The sequence below is a fragment of the Apiospora marii genome (assembly GCF_038362585.1).
Source record: "Apiospora marii strain CBS 49790 chromosome Unknown utg000012l_segment0_segment0, whole genome shotgun sequence".
Lineage (NCBI taxonomy): Eukaryota > Fungi > Ascomycota > Sordariomycetes > Amphisphaeriales > Apiosporaceae > Apiospora > Apiospora marii.
Window position 1 is genome coordinate 332,959 of NW_027117383.1, and position 15,726 is coordinate 348,684.

The 15,726-nt window shown below is 53.4% G+C and overlaps 4 protein-coding genes across 4 annotated transcripts; 1 reads left to right on the top strand and 3 right to left on the bottom strand.

Moving 5' to 3' along the window:
* Positions 1-75: 75 nt before the first annotated feature.
* PG985_014894 (uncharacterized protein) lies at positions 76-291 on the bottom strand (the record flags this gene model as incomplete). The annotated part of the gene is given in 2 exon segments (XM_066834660.1): positions 76-98; positions 114-291. 2 exon segments carry the CDS (start codon positions 289-291, stop codon positions 76-78), a joined length of 201 nt encoding a protein of 66 aa, XP_066677270.1.
* An 820-nt stretch (positions 292-1,111) lies between these two features.
* Positions 1,112-2,056, bottom strand: PG985_014895 (alpha/beta-hydrolase; the record flags this gene model as incomplete). Its single annotated transcript, XM_066834661.1, has 2 exons — positions 1,112-1,779; positions 1,897-2,056. The coding sequence occupies 2 exons, from the start codon at positions 2,054-2,056 to the stop codon at positions 1,112-1,114; spliced, it is 828 nt and encodes a 275-aa protein (XP_066677271.1).
* Positions 2,057-7,952: 5,896 nt separating this feature from the next.
* On the top strand, positions 7,953-8,919 carry PG985_014896 (uncharacterized protein; the record flags this gene model as incomplete). The annotated part of the gene is made up of 3 exons (XM_066834662.1): positions 7,953-7,986; positions 8,089-8,485; positions 8,547-8,919. 3 exons carry the CDS (start codon positions 7,953-7,955, stop codon positions 8,917-8,919), a joined length of 804 nt encoding a protein of 267 aa, XP_066677272.1.
* Positions 8,920-10,806: 1,887 nt separating this feature from the next.
* On the bottom strand, positions 10,807-14,000 carry PG985_014897 (glycoside hydrolase family 47 protein; the record flags this gene model as incomplete). Its single annotated transcript, XM_066834663.1, has 2 exons — positions 10,807-11,113; positions 11,203-14,000. 2 exons carry the CDS (start codon positions 13,998-14,000, stop codon positions 10,807-10,809), a joined length of 3,105 nt encoding a protein of 1,034 aa, XP_066677273.1.
* Between the last annotated feature and the right edge of the window lie 1,726 nt (positions 14,001-15,726).

The window sequence follows — 15,726 nt, forward strand, 5'->3', positions numbered from 1 at the left end:
CGTCGATCGGGTGCGGGAAACGAGGCCATCTGGCTTTCACTCAGCAATGCCTGTCCTATGCCAACGTTTTAGATGCTATCCAGTCATGGTGTGGTTATCTGTGCTGGGCTTACGGTATTCGCTCATCAGGCTCCGGATCTCCAAGACAAGCTGCATTCGCCTCGGCTGAGCCACGCAGCTCTTCTTGAACTCTACCCAGTCTTGGGTGGCGTTCTTCGATTCATTGCTGCTAGCGTCTTGTCTGTCGATGCCATCCAGCTCTGTTTGGAGCTCGTGTAGCTCACTCTGCATCATCAGGAGATTGCGTGCTGCCAACCTATCAAACCGATGGAATATGAAATTACTCCCATCAACGTCATCCGCTATGAAGGATGCGAAAGTGGAATAAGTGTTTTGTAGTGGAGACGACCCCGGAGGTGTCGCGTTAGGGGGTGTCGCGTTAGGGGGTGTCGCGTTAGGGGGTGTCATCGTCCAGTATCGATTCGATCCGAGAAACGGGTTTGGACCGCTGTACCTAGAGAAGTATGTAGAAGATAGAAAGCTGCTAAAAAAGCAGACCATAGGCCAAGTTTGTAGCAAAGCCCTACCAGAGATTTATCCCCATGTTTTGCCTCTTGTGGGTGTAGGCTGTGCAGCTCGACTGGGGTGCCAATCGCGTCGCAGTGCACAGCCAGCGCCCGGCCAGCGCCCGGCCAACGCCCGGTCAGGCAGCAGTCACTACCCCGCTCCTCAGGCGAGCTGTGCGGAATGAAATCACGGGTGGCATCTGGTGTCAACCATCAAACAAGACTCAGCCATGGACCTGGGTACCTTCACTGGCTACTGTCTTGATAAATGGTCTCATATGAGGTCCTTTCTTTCTTGGACTGATCAACTCCTCGAAGATGCAATATGTCTTTTGCGAGTATTTCACGTCGAAACGTATTATAATATATTATTGAACTATTGTTAGTATAATTGCCTTCATCCATTACGCCCGTCTTTTAGTATTCAAACCTGCCATATTCTTGAAATCGTCCACAGTTTCATAAGTCGGGAGACGCATCGATACATAAAGTCTTCATTAAAACGCATTCCCATAGTTTGCAAGCGCGTTGCGGCTTCTCAGCTCTCATTTAGCCCAGAAGTCGAACCACCGCACCGCCTGGATAAACGCCGTCTCGTACGCGAACCGCTGCTGCGGCACCGTGATGTTGGGCCGCACCGCGAACCCGTGCATGGCCCCGCTGTACAGGTCCATCTGCCAGGGCGTCGTCTTGTTGTCGAGGATATCTTCCATCTCCTGCCGCAACGCCTGGGGGTTCAGCTCGTCGTTCTGCCCCTGCGCCACCGACGCCGGCAGCGTGATGGCCGCGATCTCCTCGTCGGTCCAGCCGGCCGGGTGCCCAGCAAACGCGGCGTCGACCCCCTGGTTCTCGCCCGCGGTGAGGTTGCCCGCGAACCGCAGCGCGTACCGCCCGCCAAAGCAGTACCCGGCGATGGCGACATGGCGGGCGCCGCGGACTTCGCGCAGGTACCGGATGCCTTTCGCGACGATGGGGTCCGTCACGTCGGGGCCGTGCGCGGCGAGGAACTGGGTCTGGTTGAAGCCCGGGGCGTTCATGTCCAGCGGCGAGAGCGAGCCGTTGAACAGGTCCGGCGCCACGGTGAAGTAGCCCGCGCGGCCGAAGCTGTCGGCCAGCCGCAGGTCCTCGGGGGACGCGATGCCGTAGATGTCCGTCAGGAAGAGCACGGCGGTGCCGCCGGCGTACTTTTGGTCGCCGGTGTAGTACATGGTCACTGAACTCGCGTGTTAGCCAAGCCTGTCCGGGTAGGTTGGACCTTGATCCAGCATATTACGACAAAGTGAAAAGGAGGGGTTGCGAGTTCATCGGGAAAAGAAGAATGCTCATTTACCATTCTCGTAGACGGTGGTCTTGCCGACCGGGTTTTCCGTATCTCTGAGTGCCGACACATCGGCGACCGGGCATTGCTTAGCGGCTTTGCAGCAACAGCTGCTCGACGTCGCGAAGGCGGCCAAACCCCAAAAGGGTACTGCGAACGAAGAGATGTGCATCTTGAATGTTGAATAGTAATAAAAGGCTGACTGTCCCTTCTAGATGGAGTTGTTCGTGAGAAGCGGAAAGGGGGAAACAGTGCGTCTTTAAATGAATACGCGGGATCGATTACCGAATCATGACCGCCATGCATGCCGCCTCGAGTGCCAAAATGGGGAGGGGGCAATGATCGGTCTTAGATGAGAACAAGTCCGAGCATGCCCTGACCCGTCATAGCTGCCCTGGTTTCCCCAATTTCTCAACGGTTTTGTTTGGTATAGGGGTCGTAAATATCCCCATACCCCCTCATGTTTCATTGCTTAAGCATTTCACTACCTCTCAATTACCACCTAATAGCAGCCCGGATGCGGTACCATCTCCCGTTGCTGCGCTTAGGTAATTGTGGCGCTGGCCCTGTTGTCTCACCTGCGCTTTTAAGCACGCGAAGAAGCCCCGCTAGAAGGAACGAAGCTTTCGAGGCACATGGCGTCTCTGCATGTTGTACTCCGTATTGGTTCATAGTCGAGGGCTTGTGCCAAGAGGCAGATTTGGGCGGATGCATATGAGAGTCTGGGCCCATTGGCGGCTAAAGGAGACGGGAACACGGCATTCGACAACGCCTCGAAGCACGCCTAATCGCCCCCGCTCGCTGCCCCTCGATTTGATATGCCGGTCACTTATTCGACATCAGATCCAACCAATCAGTCGCCGCCAGTTCTTCATCATTCTTCTCCTGCTGGATACATTCGGTTTCTCCGCTTAGTGGTGCATCACAGGAGCTGATTTGTTGTTAGGTGAAGGGGCGATCTTTGCCATATCGATACATAGACTACCATGCTGTACCCAAGGTGAATTGTTGCATACCCACATGCCAAGTATAGACTGACTGAAACGCGTACACACAAGAAGATATCGTGACCATGGATCTTTCCTACCTGTTACAATTTTTCTGTATAACCTTATTTAAACGACAGGCTGATAGGTATACGAGCATATGGTTGCTTTTCGCCGCTGAGCTCGGAGGGGGGCAAAAGCTTTGTTTCGACCTGGCATCACTGTCATGACATAGCTGTGTTAGCGGAGCCTAGAAGTGTTCAATCAATCGTGGCATGCAAGACAAACACAATTCCTCAAGCTCATGTCCAGAGGAAGCGCAATTTCAACAGAACCGATGAAGAGAAGAAGCGTATTGAGTTGCATGTAATCATCATTGAATGCTACCATGGGAAGTGCCTAAAGCTACAAGTGTTTGCAATGTCCACGTGCCAACCAACCAACGTTTGAACCAAGCATTGACCAAACCCCATCCGTCCCAATCCCCAGCTCACAGTGTTTGCCGATGTGTCGCTCGGAAAATTGGAATCTGGGTCGGAAAAAGAGTCGGTGCGGTGCGTTGGGAGTTGGGAGGCACCTATAAAAAAGAAATTTCAAACGTTTAGGCGTCAGCCGAAGCCTTAGCCAAGGAGATCATAGAAACACGGTGTAGGCTCATCAACTTGTTCAGAGCATGTAATCTAATCCCTTCCCCTACCTTTGCAAATCCAATTGTAACCGCAAGGGTGGTTTCCGAGAGGAATCAGTCGGGGAAAAGCAGGGAAAGGCCGAAAGATGATGACTCGAGCAAAGATGCCACATCAATTAGCCGCACGTCGGCGAGGATGCGTCTTGGCCAAGACTGATTTCGGACGGAAGAAGAGAGGAATGAGAGGGGAGAGGGGTCAAGCGAGTGTGACGCCTTGTTGTCTGCGAAACGGCGTGCACCAAGTGGTGTGGATCGGATGTGCCGAAGCCGACGAACGTTGTAAGGCGACGAAAAGTCGAGAGAGAATGATGATTGCAGTGTCCCACGACTGAGACAGAGTGTATGTGGTACGCAAAGGCAGATTTGAAGAAGGTCTGGGAGCATGGAACAAAAAACCTGTGATGAGAAGATGGTGTTGATGGAAGATGGTAATCTGGAGAAGAGAGAACTGATCAGACACGAGAATGAAGAGGGCTATTTAAACATTTCTCGGACAGTGGGAATGTCGCAGTCGGAATTCAACCTCGAGGCAACTCCTCTACGGCATGAAGCCGTCTTTTGGGCAGTTGTTGAAAAATACGCAATCCGGCAAGTGCTGCTCAACCGCAGCAGGAAAAATCCATTGATCTGGAAAGGACCCAGCAGGGTATCATGAGAGGGAAGAACGACATCACACAGCTCGTCCAGCGAGCCAGTTCAGTTTCTGGCCACTACGGTTTCTGGAAGCAGCATACACACAATGGTCTTGATCGACTGGGACCCGAAGCCAAACTATTACGGGACAGCCAACTCACATGTGGTATCTTTGACCGGAACCATCTAGCAGGCATACCGCAACAGGCACATACTGCAACAGGCTCATGCACGACGCGATATTCGGGAATGATCAAATGGCTATTGCTATGAACAGGTTGGTCTTATAGGGAAGTGTCCCCCCTTCAATTTCCTCCAGTCCAGACGTCTTCAGCAGACCCTTCCAGCTTGGCCATATTTGCTTACGTAGCCGTGGGCAGCACACAACAAACTTCAACGTTTTCTCTACTTGGAAGTAGGCATGCTATCAACCAAAAGTATGAAGGGCCTTTCTGTTGGGCATGTAACAACTGAATGTTGGTCAGGGTTTAGCGCGGACCAATGTTGCTCATGGCATTGTTGGAAGACCGCCAAAACGGTAAGTATGCATGGCTGGATTAATGCCTGCTGACTTCTCGAAGACTGCCGAAAAAAGCATGGCGGAAGCCGTTGGACCAAGGACCTTGTTGGCAGCTTTCATAAGTTTCTGGGAGGTGCAGCTGCTGCTCCCATCAGGACCCAGCGGCGACAAGCTACCTACCTTATGCTCGTAAACCTATCAGCCGCTCGTTTAGACAGGGTCACTTGGGACAATGTGACAGGTATAGATAGAATCAATTGTCACGATCTCTTGTTGTGTGTAGGCGTTCCAGTTGGTCTCTACTTGGCATATTGGTAAGTATGCAACAGTTCATCTAAAATGTGTTTGTCTTGCATGCCACGATTGATTGGACACTTCTAGGCTTCGCCAATCACAGTAGGTATGTCATGGCAGTGATGCAGGTCGAAGCAGAGCTCTGCCGACACCGAGCCTTTGGCGATGCTGTGCAGATGCTGTGCTGTTGAGTTGACACTGTTTCGGAGTGGACAGTCACGCATAAATTTGATGTGGCTAGCACAAACTCATGGTGCTTGCTGGACTCATTTGGCATCTGGCAAGGGACCTCAAAGTGCTGCGAATGAGGCTCTACATGTGATGCTCAGACCCTCAACTCGGGACGACCTGGTTCTGGTGGCGGAGGTGAAGTTGATATTGCCTAGAGGGGAAGGAGCAGCACCCTCGCGGGGTGATGCAATTGGCTGGGGACGGGCGTGCTAAGACAGCTGCTGATCTGATCTAGCACAGATCCATCCACACTTGCTTGCATCTGCCCGGGGCGCTATTGGCACCATGCTTGCCAGGCCATGCCCTCTTTGTGGGTTGCAGCGTCAATCAATCTCCAATTGGTATCACTGACGTACGGCACGAAATATGCAACTCTCTGCAGTACGTAAGTGTGCTTTACATTCAAAGGGAGGATAAATTTCATGGGGCAATCAGAATGCATATTTATTGTTCGCAATTGCAGACAGCTTTTCCTAGCCAAACAATGTACACCGCCTGTAGCTGGGTTGCGGCTGTTGTGGGTCACGCCCAGATGGAATGTCGGCACAAGTGGCATGTGCATGTGCAAGCTGTTGCATTTGTGTCAGCGTCCAACTCGCTGGCAACGGTCCAAGCTTTACGGGAAATGGCATCAGCTTCCCTTCCGGGCACCGGGTGCAAAGCCTGCGTGCGTGGGTATTAATGGCGGGGTGTGGTTCTTCGCCTGCACAGATTACGAGATCATAGCCACACATAGTCAACCAGGTTTTCATGGTCATTACTGTGGCCTTCACCGCAAGGTATGCTGTTAGATGGCTTGACAGATTGTCCTGTAGCAAGCGTGCTGGAATTACATACATATACATATATGCACTCGATTGAAATGGAGCATACACCTTGACCTGCAGACGTGAACTGAGTTACTGCAAGGGCTTGGGAGGTATAAATAGCAGTTGGGTGGGTGGTGTGGGCTGCATGCAGTGAATTGGGCTGAAGCAAGGCAACCTGCTGAAGGGAAACGTGCAGGTATTGCAGTACCTCCCCCAACGAGCCGTTGAACGCAGACGCTTCAAGCGCCGCCCGATGCCGTCAGCTTGAGACAAAGGCGGCTTTTGACAAGAGGGCAGACAATAGACGAGTGGAGTGCCGAGCCATGGTTGCCCGGCGCCGCAAAGCAGAGAAAAGGGAAGCGCTAGAGAAGATGCGACATTGCGACGTCATGGGGGGAAAGCTGCAACGGAGGAACGGACAGGTACGCGCAGGCCAGGATACACGGGTTCCTGGAGCTAAGGCTGGGATGCCCGCCTAGATGGTCATTAAGATTAACAGATTGACGCGTCCGGCCGACGCGAGCAATGAAAATCGGGAAATCGGAAAATCACGCCAGCTGAAGGGAGTGGGATCGGGCAATCAACCATCAGGCACCGGCGTAAAGAGGGAGAATGCGATGCGGGCAGGCGATGCTATGCAGGGACTGGGACTATCGCCTGCTGCTGCTAGGTCAGCCCCGGCTAAGAGAAAGAGTAGAGTGAGCTGGGCTGCTGCTTGGGAGCTGGCGAGCAACGCAACAGAGCAACAGCAACAGCGCCAAAAAAAACCAAGGCCAGCCCAGCCTCCAATTGCGGGGCGCCTGATTTGCTGGTGCGGTATCATAGGCGGGTTGGTGGGGGCCCCTGGCGCTAGAGCTTGGCTCCTGCTGGCAGGTCGAACCTGATTTTTGCAGCCCTTAATTGGCGTCACAGATCCCAAGCGACAGGGGTCTGGACTGGTCGGCAAATCCCCTCAGCAACCAGCACCCCTGTATCAACAAAAAGTCGATGGCTGGGAGACCAGACTTGGAGCTTCATCCTTCAGCAGCGTCACCACATCTGGCCATTGGGAACACAGAAAATGCAGTGGCTAGACCAATGACAACCTCTGCCTGCATCGCCCGTCTCCAATTCTCCCCATTTTCATCTCTTCCCATCGGCCTGCACATGCATGCCATACCACCACTTTCGAGACGAAGCCCAGAAAAGAAGATCGCTGCTACTGCTACTCCGGCGCTCCCACACTACTCTCCTACACCAACCACCGAGATATTCGTTACTGACTAGACAGACCGACCCGAAAGACGTTCGCTCCGTTCGCGCTCTCTGCCGCTCTCTCCCTCCTCTCCCTCTGTCTCTTACTCCTCTTCTCGATACTTACTCCAGTTGCGCAATTGAGACCTGCATGTACTGCCAAAAACTCTAACGAGAAACAACATAGGGAATTGTTATTGACCGCAACTGACTAATCTACTCTGCTCTGTTCTACTCTCTCTACATCACACCACCCTCCACATACCAGCTCCTCCCTCCTACATCAAGAGCCACCCACACTCTCCACGGCACTGTCAACACTGCTCTAACAAGTAGGAAATCGAGTTCAAGGTCGCCATCCGAACCGGCGCGTCTGCATCTTTATACGAGTCGAGCCTGCTACAAGCATTGGAGGCTTCGCACGACCCGAGACATCACATCGCGACAGCATTCCAACCTGCTGTCTGCTCAACGTCGAGTCGCCTAGCGAACCCATCCACCCTCTCGTTGGCGTCAGAATTCCAGCAGCCTAGCTGTCCTGTCTACGAGTTCAGAGCCCAACGTCGCTCCCACGGAGGACGACGGTGAGGGTTTATTACAAGGAAGTCTCCGCCTCGGGAATCCGAGGTCTCGCAAACAAGAAGGAGGCCCCGTAACATACACCCATTGAAAGAATGGCAGGAGAAAGATTCCAAGTCGGCTGGTACCGTAAGTCACCACATCAACCTCCACATCGCATCGAGGAATGCTACTGGCATGCCTCTCCAACCTGAGAGAAGCCACTCACTAACACGTCTTCCTGCGCTTTAGGGTTTATTCCGTTTCTGGGCTACCACCATGTGTTGATGATTCTGATTGCCATATCCATAATTTTGCTTTCATTATTATTAGCAGGCTGCTCTTCGTCGTCGCCGATGATACCAGACATCTTCCTGTTGTCGCTCTACTACGAACACTACACAGCAGTGCCCGACACTTCCCAGGTCGATTACAATGTCAACCAAGCCATTGGCAACATTGTCGGCAACGCCCATCTCCAGGCTCGTGTCGGCTACTTCGGTATCTGCGTCAACCCCGACGGCGGCTCCTGGTTATGTAGCAACAATGCCACCGCTCTTGCGAACGAGGTGTCGGTCGACCAGGATCCCCTGAACCTGATCTGGTTGGCCGCGCAGTTCAAGGACATGATTGTGTTCCCATACCTTATGTACGTTTACCCTCACCATCACACAGAGTCCAGTACCTGAACTAACCAACTTCTCCAACAGCATCATCGCCATCATCTTCGCTTTCGTCTGCTTCCTGCTCCTCGCGACCTTCCCCGGTTGGCATGAGGAGGAGGACTCTGACGGTTCCGATCGCGAGGTCAAGCCGTTCCCCTCGAGGCCGGTATCGCAAGTCGCCCTTGCCATCATATTTATCGCGTCCATCTTCGTGTTGGTCAGTGTCCTGTGGCAACATACAGCATCTGTGGCCGCATCCGTCATCGCGCAAGACTTCGGAAATGGCAGTGTCTTATCCGGAGTCGGCACGTCAGCCATGGTCTTGGGTTGGTTCAGTTTCACGCTCCTCATCATCGTAACGATAGGCCTGCTCGTCATGATCCTGAGTATAAGGGTGTTGACGCAACTGGCCGACTGATGAATGAAGAGGGAAGACCGATTTACAAGGCGGCACGAACAACCTTTTTTCGACAAGACTGTATTTAACGAAAACATTGACGGACGGATTTGGACGAAACGGAGGCAACGGTTTACACGACGACGGCTAGGAGATCATTGTGTACTTTTTTTATTACTTCTTCTCTTTCGGAACCCCCCAGGGATCAGGCAGGCACGGCATGCGACAAGCGTTTTATGACCACGACCACATTATAGACGACCACGAACACACGCGCACATCTTCACACCACACTACACTACCCAGCAGCACTGTACATTCTTGCTCCTTGGATCCTCGAACCAACCACCTGGATACGATCGATCGTCTTTCTCCGCTCCTGCGCCCGTGCTCATTATCTTAGCGCCACCTACCAGATGAGCAAAACATCTGGCTCGCGACGATCACTGGGGTGAGAGCGGGCGTTTGTGGAGTCGCAAGGAACGTTTCGTCCGGGGAAGACAGACAGGCCAAGGAGCAATTGCAGCAACACCCCTCTACCACCATCACAACAAAAACATCAAACAGAGCATTTGGGAACCGGAGTTTAATATGGCAAGGGAGAAAGAGAGGAAAGGGTAGGAGTGGAAAATCGATGTAGTGTCATTTGGAATATCCAGGCACATACGCATTCCACGTTTGACTACCTAATGTCCTTTTTGATATTTTCTGTTTTTGGTTGGGGTTTTGATGGTTTGGTTCCTTTTGGGGGAGGGACCAATTGCGACCAACCCAGGAACCAGGAAAACCACAACCACGGAGCTGCGAACACATGAAAGATACAGATGTTGATATAATGAAATGGAGAGAAAGATGATGTCGATGATGATAAAACCAGAAGAACCTCCCGACTTGTGCTTTCTGTGATTTGCGTGAATGTGTGACTGTTTGGTTTTTGTGATTTGGTGATGGGTGCTGCGCTGGTTGATGGGGAGGAGTTGGATGCAAGGGATGGAAGGGGGATCAGCGTCGAAGCTTGAAACTGAAAAGCATATGGTAACTGGTTCGAACGTCGAGAATTAGGGATCCGACAGGAGGAAACACGATCGTGGTAGGACATGGGCTTTGATATAAACTACATACATATGAATATAGGAGACCCGAATTGATTTCCATTTGCAACGAATCGTCGCATTCCATACCGATTGCAGCCCGTCTACCACCAACCATTTCGTGAATACAAGACTGCCTCTGTTTGACGAAAAGGGCCAGCTCTAGCTTAGCAGTGTCGCCCAAGGTGATCTATCTAAGAGAAAACCAATCCGCGACCGAGAATGCGGCAAGCAAGTCCAGTCGTGATTGGGTGCCGGAGCGCCGGTAAATTGGGATTCCCGCTGTCGAACATACACGAGGTGGAGTTCGGCACGCGAGCCGACCAAGAACAGACACATTTGAAGAGGATGGATGAAGCCACGAGTAAGATATATATTTAGGTCAAAGTAATAAACCAAATAGGTTTCATACGTAGTAGGGCTCTCTCTAGGTAGGTGATGTCAGCCCCTATAGTACTCAATCAATGCATGTATGTTATGCGCCATTCGCCATCATCCAGTGCCCGCCCGTATGGATCGGGCTGGGCATCGCCGTATCTTGCTTTCCCTTCTCTCATTCCATCCATGTTGGTTGGGGGCCAACCTAGGCGTCTGTCTGCCTCTCCAATGTATCCCAACAGGCTGGTTGCGTTATATGCGACCGCCGCGTAATCACTGCCCGGCCCCCATTGTCCATTCCATGCAAGGGATCTTATATGTTTGTTCATTCGTCGCCGCACAAGTCCCATACTTTCCTTGCTCTCTCATCCCTCACTCCTCTCGCTTGCTCCCCTCCAGATACACCACACCAAACGGCACCTCATCCCGTCATGAGTGATCATACAACCGAGGAATCGGGCCGCCGGAACGGATGCGCCTCGGTGTTGAACACATAGTCGTCCAGACTGATGTGGTCGGGCTTGCTGAACAACAGGTAAAAATACTTGAGCGTCTCGGCGGGCCAGAAGCTCTCCATCTCGTTAGTGCGGTCCGAGTACGGCACCATGACGTCCTTGATGGCCGAGTGGCCCGACTCGGTCTGCGTCGCCTTGATGATGGCCTCGAACATGCGCCAGCCCTTGTCCTGCCACTTGGTGTCGCCCGTGATGCGGTACATATACCAAACCGATTCAATGGCCTCGGGTCTACTCGGGTCGCGAAATCGTTAGCATGCATCTCAGAAGAGGAAAACATCATCGTAATAGATCAAAGAAGTTTGGGTTAATTAGCTTACCGCAGGATGTAGTGCTTGCTAGGGATAGAAACGTATCCGGGAGGAATGATCTCGTTGTCCAACCGATACTGCACGTACTCCTTGTGCGTGAATGGTCGAGGGCTGTCCGGCGAATTCAGGGTCTCATCGAGCTCCTTCAATTCTTCCTTGGTGTCTTTAAGCGGGATCTGGCTATCCCCAACCTGGATCGGCATGCCGACCTTGCCCGGGCCGCCTCCGGTGTTCATGTCCAAGCTCTCCTCGAGGGACATTTTTTTGGCCGTCTTCGAAGGTGGGGAGTTATCATTGGAGCTGGTCTCGAGGTCTTCCGTGGTGTCCAGGCTACGCTTTCGAAGGGTGCCCCAATCCGCCTCCTTCTCCTTCTGCTTGTCGGCTGGTGGGGCATCGTGGTTAGCAGTGCCAACCGTCTTGGTGTTATCCGTTTTGGCGCTACTATCCGCGACGGCAGGTGAGTCGGCCTTCTCCATGGTCGGTTCTTGATGCGCCGCCGTCACTTCTTTATCGGCTTCCGCAGTCGCTTTCGCGGACGCAGCCAGGATTTCCGCCTTCCGCCGTCTTGCTTCTTTCTTAGCCTGCAGGGTTTCCTTGTTGCGCAGATCCCAGGCCGCGACCTCCGTATCGCGGGATTTCGCCATCGGATCCAGGTACTCGTGCCACAACGTCTCGTTCCATGCGCAATGGTCAGCAGACTTGCACGGTACGACGTGGGCGCCTTCCGGCATGATACCACTGGCGGTGCTCTCGTAAGCCCAGACGCAACCGTCAGCCAACTTTTCGCCAATGGCAACATCAATCTCGTCCTCAAAAATCTTGCCACCCAAGCCGAACATGCCGCCGAGGAAGCAAGTCAAGTGTGTCGCTTCGAACTCCATGGAGGCATCCTTCTCGGGGTTGCCAGTGGTCGACATTTTCGCACTGAAGAGGATGTCGCGGCCGTTCGGAACCATCGGCCGGAAGAGGAGCCACTTCTTGACTGCATCGACAGTGTCCATATGCAGCTTCTTGTATTTGGGTTCCAGGCCACCAAGAAGCAAGAATTGCTTGGGAAAGTACTCGTACGTTGAGTCTTGGCTGCCGCCCATGGAATATGTCTCAAAGCTCGACCCAGCGGTCAATCCTTGCGGATAGCAGGTCTCCTTCTCATATTGGTCCTCGTATGGTTCACCGGGGGTTCCATGGGCCACCATCGTCTGATATATATCAGGAGGCGAGACAACGGGCCTCTTCGGCTTGCTTGCGCCAACAGTAGCAGCGCCCTTCTTCACTGTGAGTGGCCGGTCGGTAACATCCTCCTCGTCATCTGCGAGCGATCGACGATATACCGGCTGAGAAGGCTTGTTGACGGGAGCGGACTTCTTCATGCCCTGGGGAAGTCCAGCTAGCGAATCCGAATTCTCCTGGCTCGAGGGCTTCGACGTGCTGTCGTACTCTCTTCCAGTGTAGTCATCGTGCGCGGCAAGAGTACTTTGAATCTCGGCCGCTTCCGCAGCTAACTTCAACTGGGCATCCCTGGCGGCAGTGCGATTGCATCCGCTGGCGTCGACTCGCTCGGGAAAGATGCCGGGAATCGTGGTGCCGCGCTTCTGCCAGTCCACCAACGCATCGGTGATGCGCTCGACCGCGTCAAAGTATTTGTTCTCCTTGGTGACTTGCGCAAGCCGCGTGAACTCCATCAGCAGGGAGCCCAGCTCGGCGATGCTGACGCCGTTGGCAGCTCGGTGGGGCTGGGAAGCGAATGACGGCTTCCAGTTGTAGTACAGGATAGGCATGCGATTGGGCGTGTCAAACACACCCATCAGAATCTCTGCGAGCTCCACCGCCTTGTCTAGCAACATCGTATAGCCTCCTTTTTCGCCCCCGCTGACGTCGTAGGCTCCCAGCAAGCCGCCCAGGTAGCGGATGGTGGTTTCGAAGACCGGGATCTCGTTGCGCGTGTCGGAGTAGGTGAAGTCGATCGTCGCAATGGCCTTGGCAGCCTCGTCGAATTCCTCCTTCATGCCCATGATCCACAGCGTGTCGAGCGCGTCCACCATGGTGGCAGCCCAGCCGCAGAAGGGATCCCTGAAGGCCTTGCTGATGGGCGACAGTTCGTCGTGCATCCACGCATACTTCCTGTAGCCACCCCAGGCGCGTACCATTTCGGCCTTGACCCCAGCCAAGCGCCCGAGCCGCTTGGCCTTGGCCTCTTCCGACTCCGGTTCAAAGGCATGTTGCACCCTCGGTATCGCCTTTGGCTTGCCGGTCGGGAGCGGAATGATCGACTCTTTGGAGATGGGGAAGTGTTCGGGCTGCTTGGACCAGTGGATTCGGCTTGTAGTAGTTGAATGATGCGCCTCGCCGAACGGAACTTGAGCCTTCTGTTGTTCCTCCAATGCGTCCTGCGGCGTCTTGCGATCGGGGATGTTGATGGCGGGGATCGTGGGCGGGTTCGTGGTTTTGGGGGGGACATGGTCTTGAACCTCGTGGGGTTTCGGTTGGGTCTGGTCGAGCTTTCCGGGCTGGTCTTCTTGGGCTGCCAGTGTCGGAATCTTGACCGGTGCTGCGTCTTCTTTCTCGGCCGCCTTCAGGGGCTTCTGTCGCGGAGGCTCGTCTTTTTGAACCCCTTTCTGGGGTTTGGTGGGGAGGTCATGGTCGCGCAATGGCTCGTTTTGCACGGGCGGCGGCTTCGGTAAAGGGTTGAAGGGCAGCGGCGTAGATAACTCGTCCCATTGGCTGCTGCTTCTGCTCACGCGGTAGAGAATGAAGACCAGGACCACGGCGAAGGCTACAAAGTAGCGATATCTGCGGATTCGAAGCATGGCGGCGGTTCGGCGCCGTGCGACCGACTAGGGTCGTTGGCGATGTCTGAGGTGGGTGAATGTCGGTAAGGGTACAGCGTTCGAAGTCGTATCTCCAAATGCTAACAAGGTGCACCATCTATCGCAATCGTGCATGGGACATCTCCTCACCTCCCAAGGAGCTCGAATGGCCTCTAGTCCAATACTCGAACGGTATTGTACATGGGCGTGGAAGTTGCAGCCCAGGGATGACAAACAAAAAGCACAATCGCACTCGCGCAGAAGGGGTCGGGTCAACAAGTCGCGTCACGCAAGGGCACAAACATTAATGTTGTCTAGGTGTTACAGAGAAATAAGGAACAAAAAAAAGCCCAGAACCAACATGAGAAGAATTGCAACAGTTCAGTAAACGGGAGTCCAAAGATGTTGCGAATTAGTTGCTACCAAACTTGATCCATGGGATGTGATGGACCCTTCCTTCCTTCTTTCGTGTTTCCTGTCTGGGCGGGAATCCACAGAATGGGCAGGCCGGAGCAGATGGGCCCGTTGAAGACAGACGAGAATAGAAGCGGGCACCGACAGACAGACAAGCACCTCCTCGGCCTGCAGAGCTGGGCGAGCAAGTCTAGTCGTCTTGGCAAGGAAAAACTGCCACATCGGGGCCCGCCCCAATTCGCTCGTTTCGCCGAAGGAAGGTGGTTGCTTGGCATTTGTCTCACGGACGAATCTCTCGACATGATCGGCTCACTGCACAGGGAGGGAGAGAGGCTCTCTCCCAAAAAGAGCAGGAAAGAGGGGGAGGCACCGTTCGGTTTTAGGGCACAAATAGATTGGATGCAACTCGGCATAGTGCCACTAATGGACAAGTAGCTTCGGAAGTGGCCACTGCGTAGTCTTGCGCTTCTGATCCAGTGTTTGTGGGAGCGTCATTGACAAGAAGAAGGATGGATGGGTGAAGTGAGATGACAGGTTGAGCAGATTGAAACATAGGTACTCCGTACGCGACCGGAATCCAACATGGCTTGGGTGCCAAAACAAAAAGCAAGCAATAAGCTTTGTTCGCCCTGGGCAGAGAACCCCTGGGTTTGTTGCGTTGCAGCGCAGAAGAACATTCGAAATGATCTTCGCACAATTGGGGGCCCGACAAGGGGACCAAGGATCTGGGTCTCACGGCTGACAGCTAGTAATTTAGTGGGCGCGTCGCCTATTCTAGATTTGGCTCTGCCCCTCGTGCTTTTTGGTCGGTACCTCTTTTGGGGGCCTTGATCGCCTGACGCTCACCTATGAATGCCATTACCTCGTATATGGCATTCATGAGGAATCAAGTGCCGCATTTAATATCTTTCGCTCTGGTTCCTCAATTTACTGGTTTTATTGCACAGACACGGCGGACTCCCAGACGTGGCAGTAACCATTGGTTCTGGTAGCAGGTTCGGCACGAAGCCGTCCGAGGCACAATGCACCCGCAAAGTATATGCAACTCGGGCTGTCGGGGTCTCATAGCTTAGGAGGCTCTGTTCAGGCATATACGAGAAAGAGGAGAATATAAACCCAGCTGTATGAACTATCATGTTATGTATGTGTCACTGGTCATCAGCCGAGTCCACAGCAAACAGCCAGGACCATGGATCAATCTCGACATCGAAATCAATTGCGATTTGGTGTTTTTCCCCGATGGTCCCTGAGCATCCCCCGGGCAGGCTCCATGTCAAATGCAGCTCCTTGCAGCAGGCTAGTCTTGAAGCGA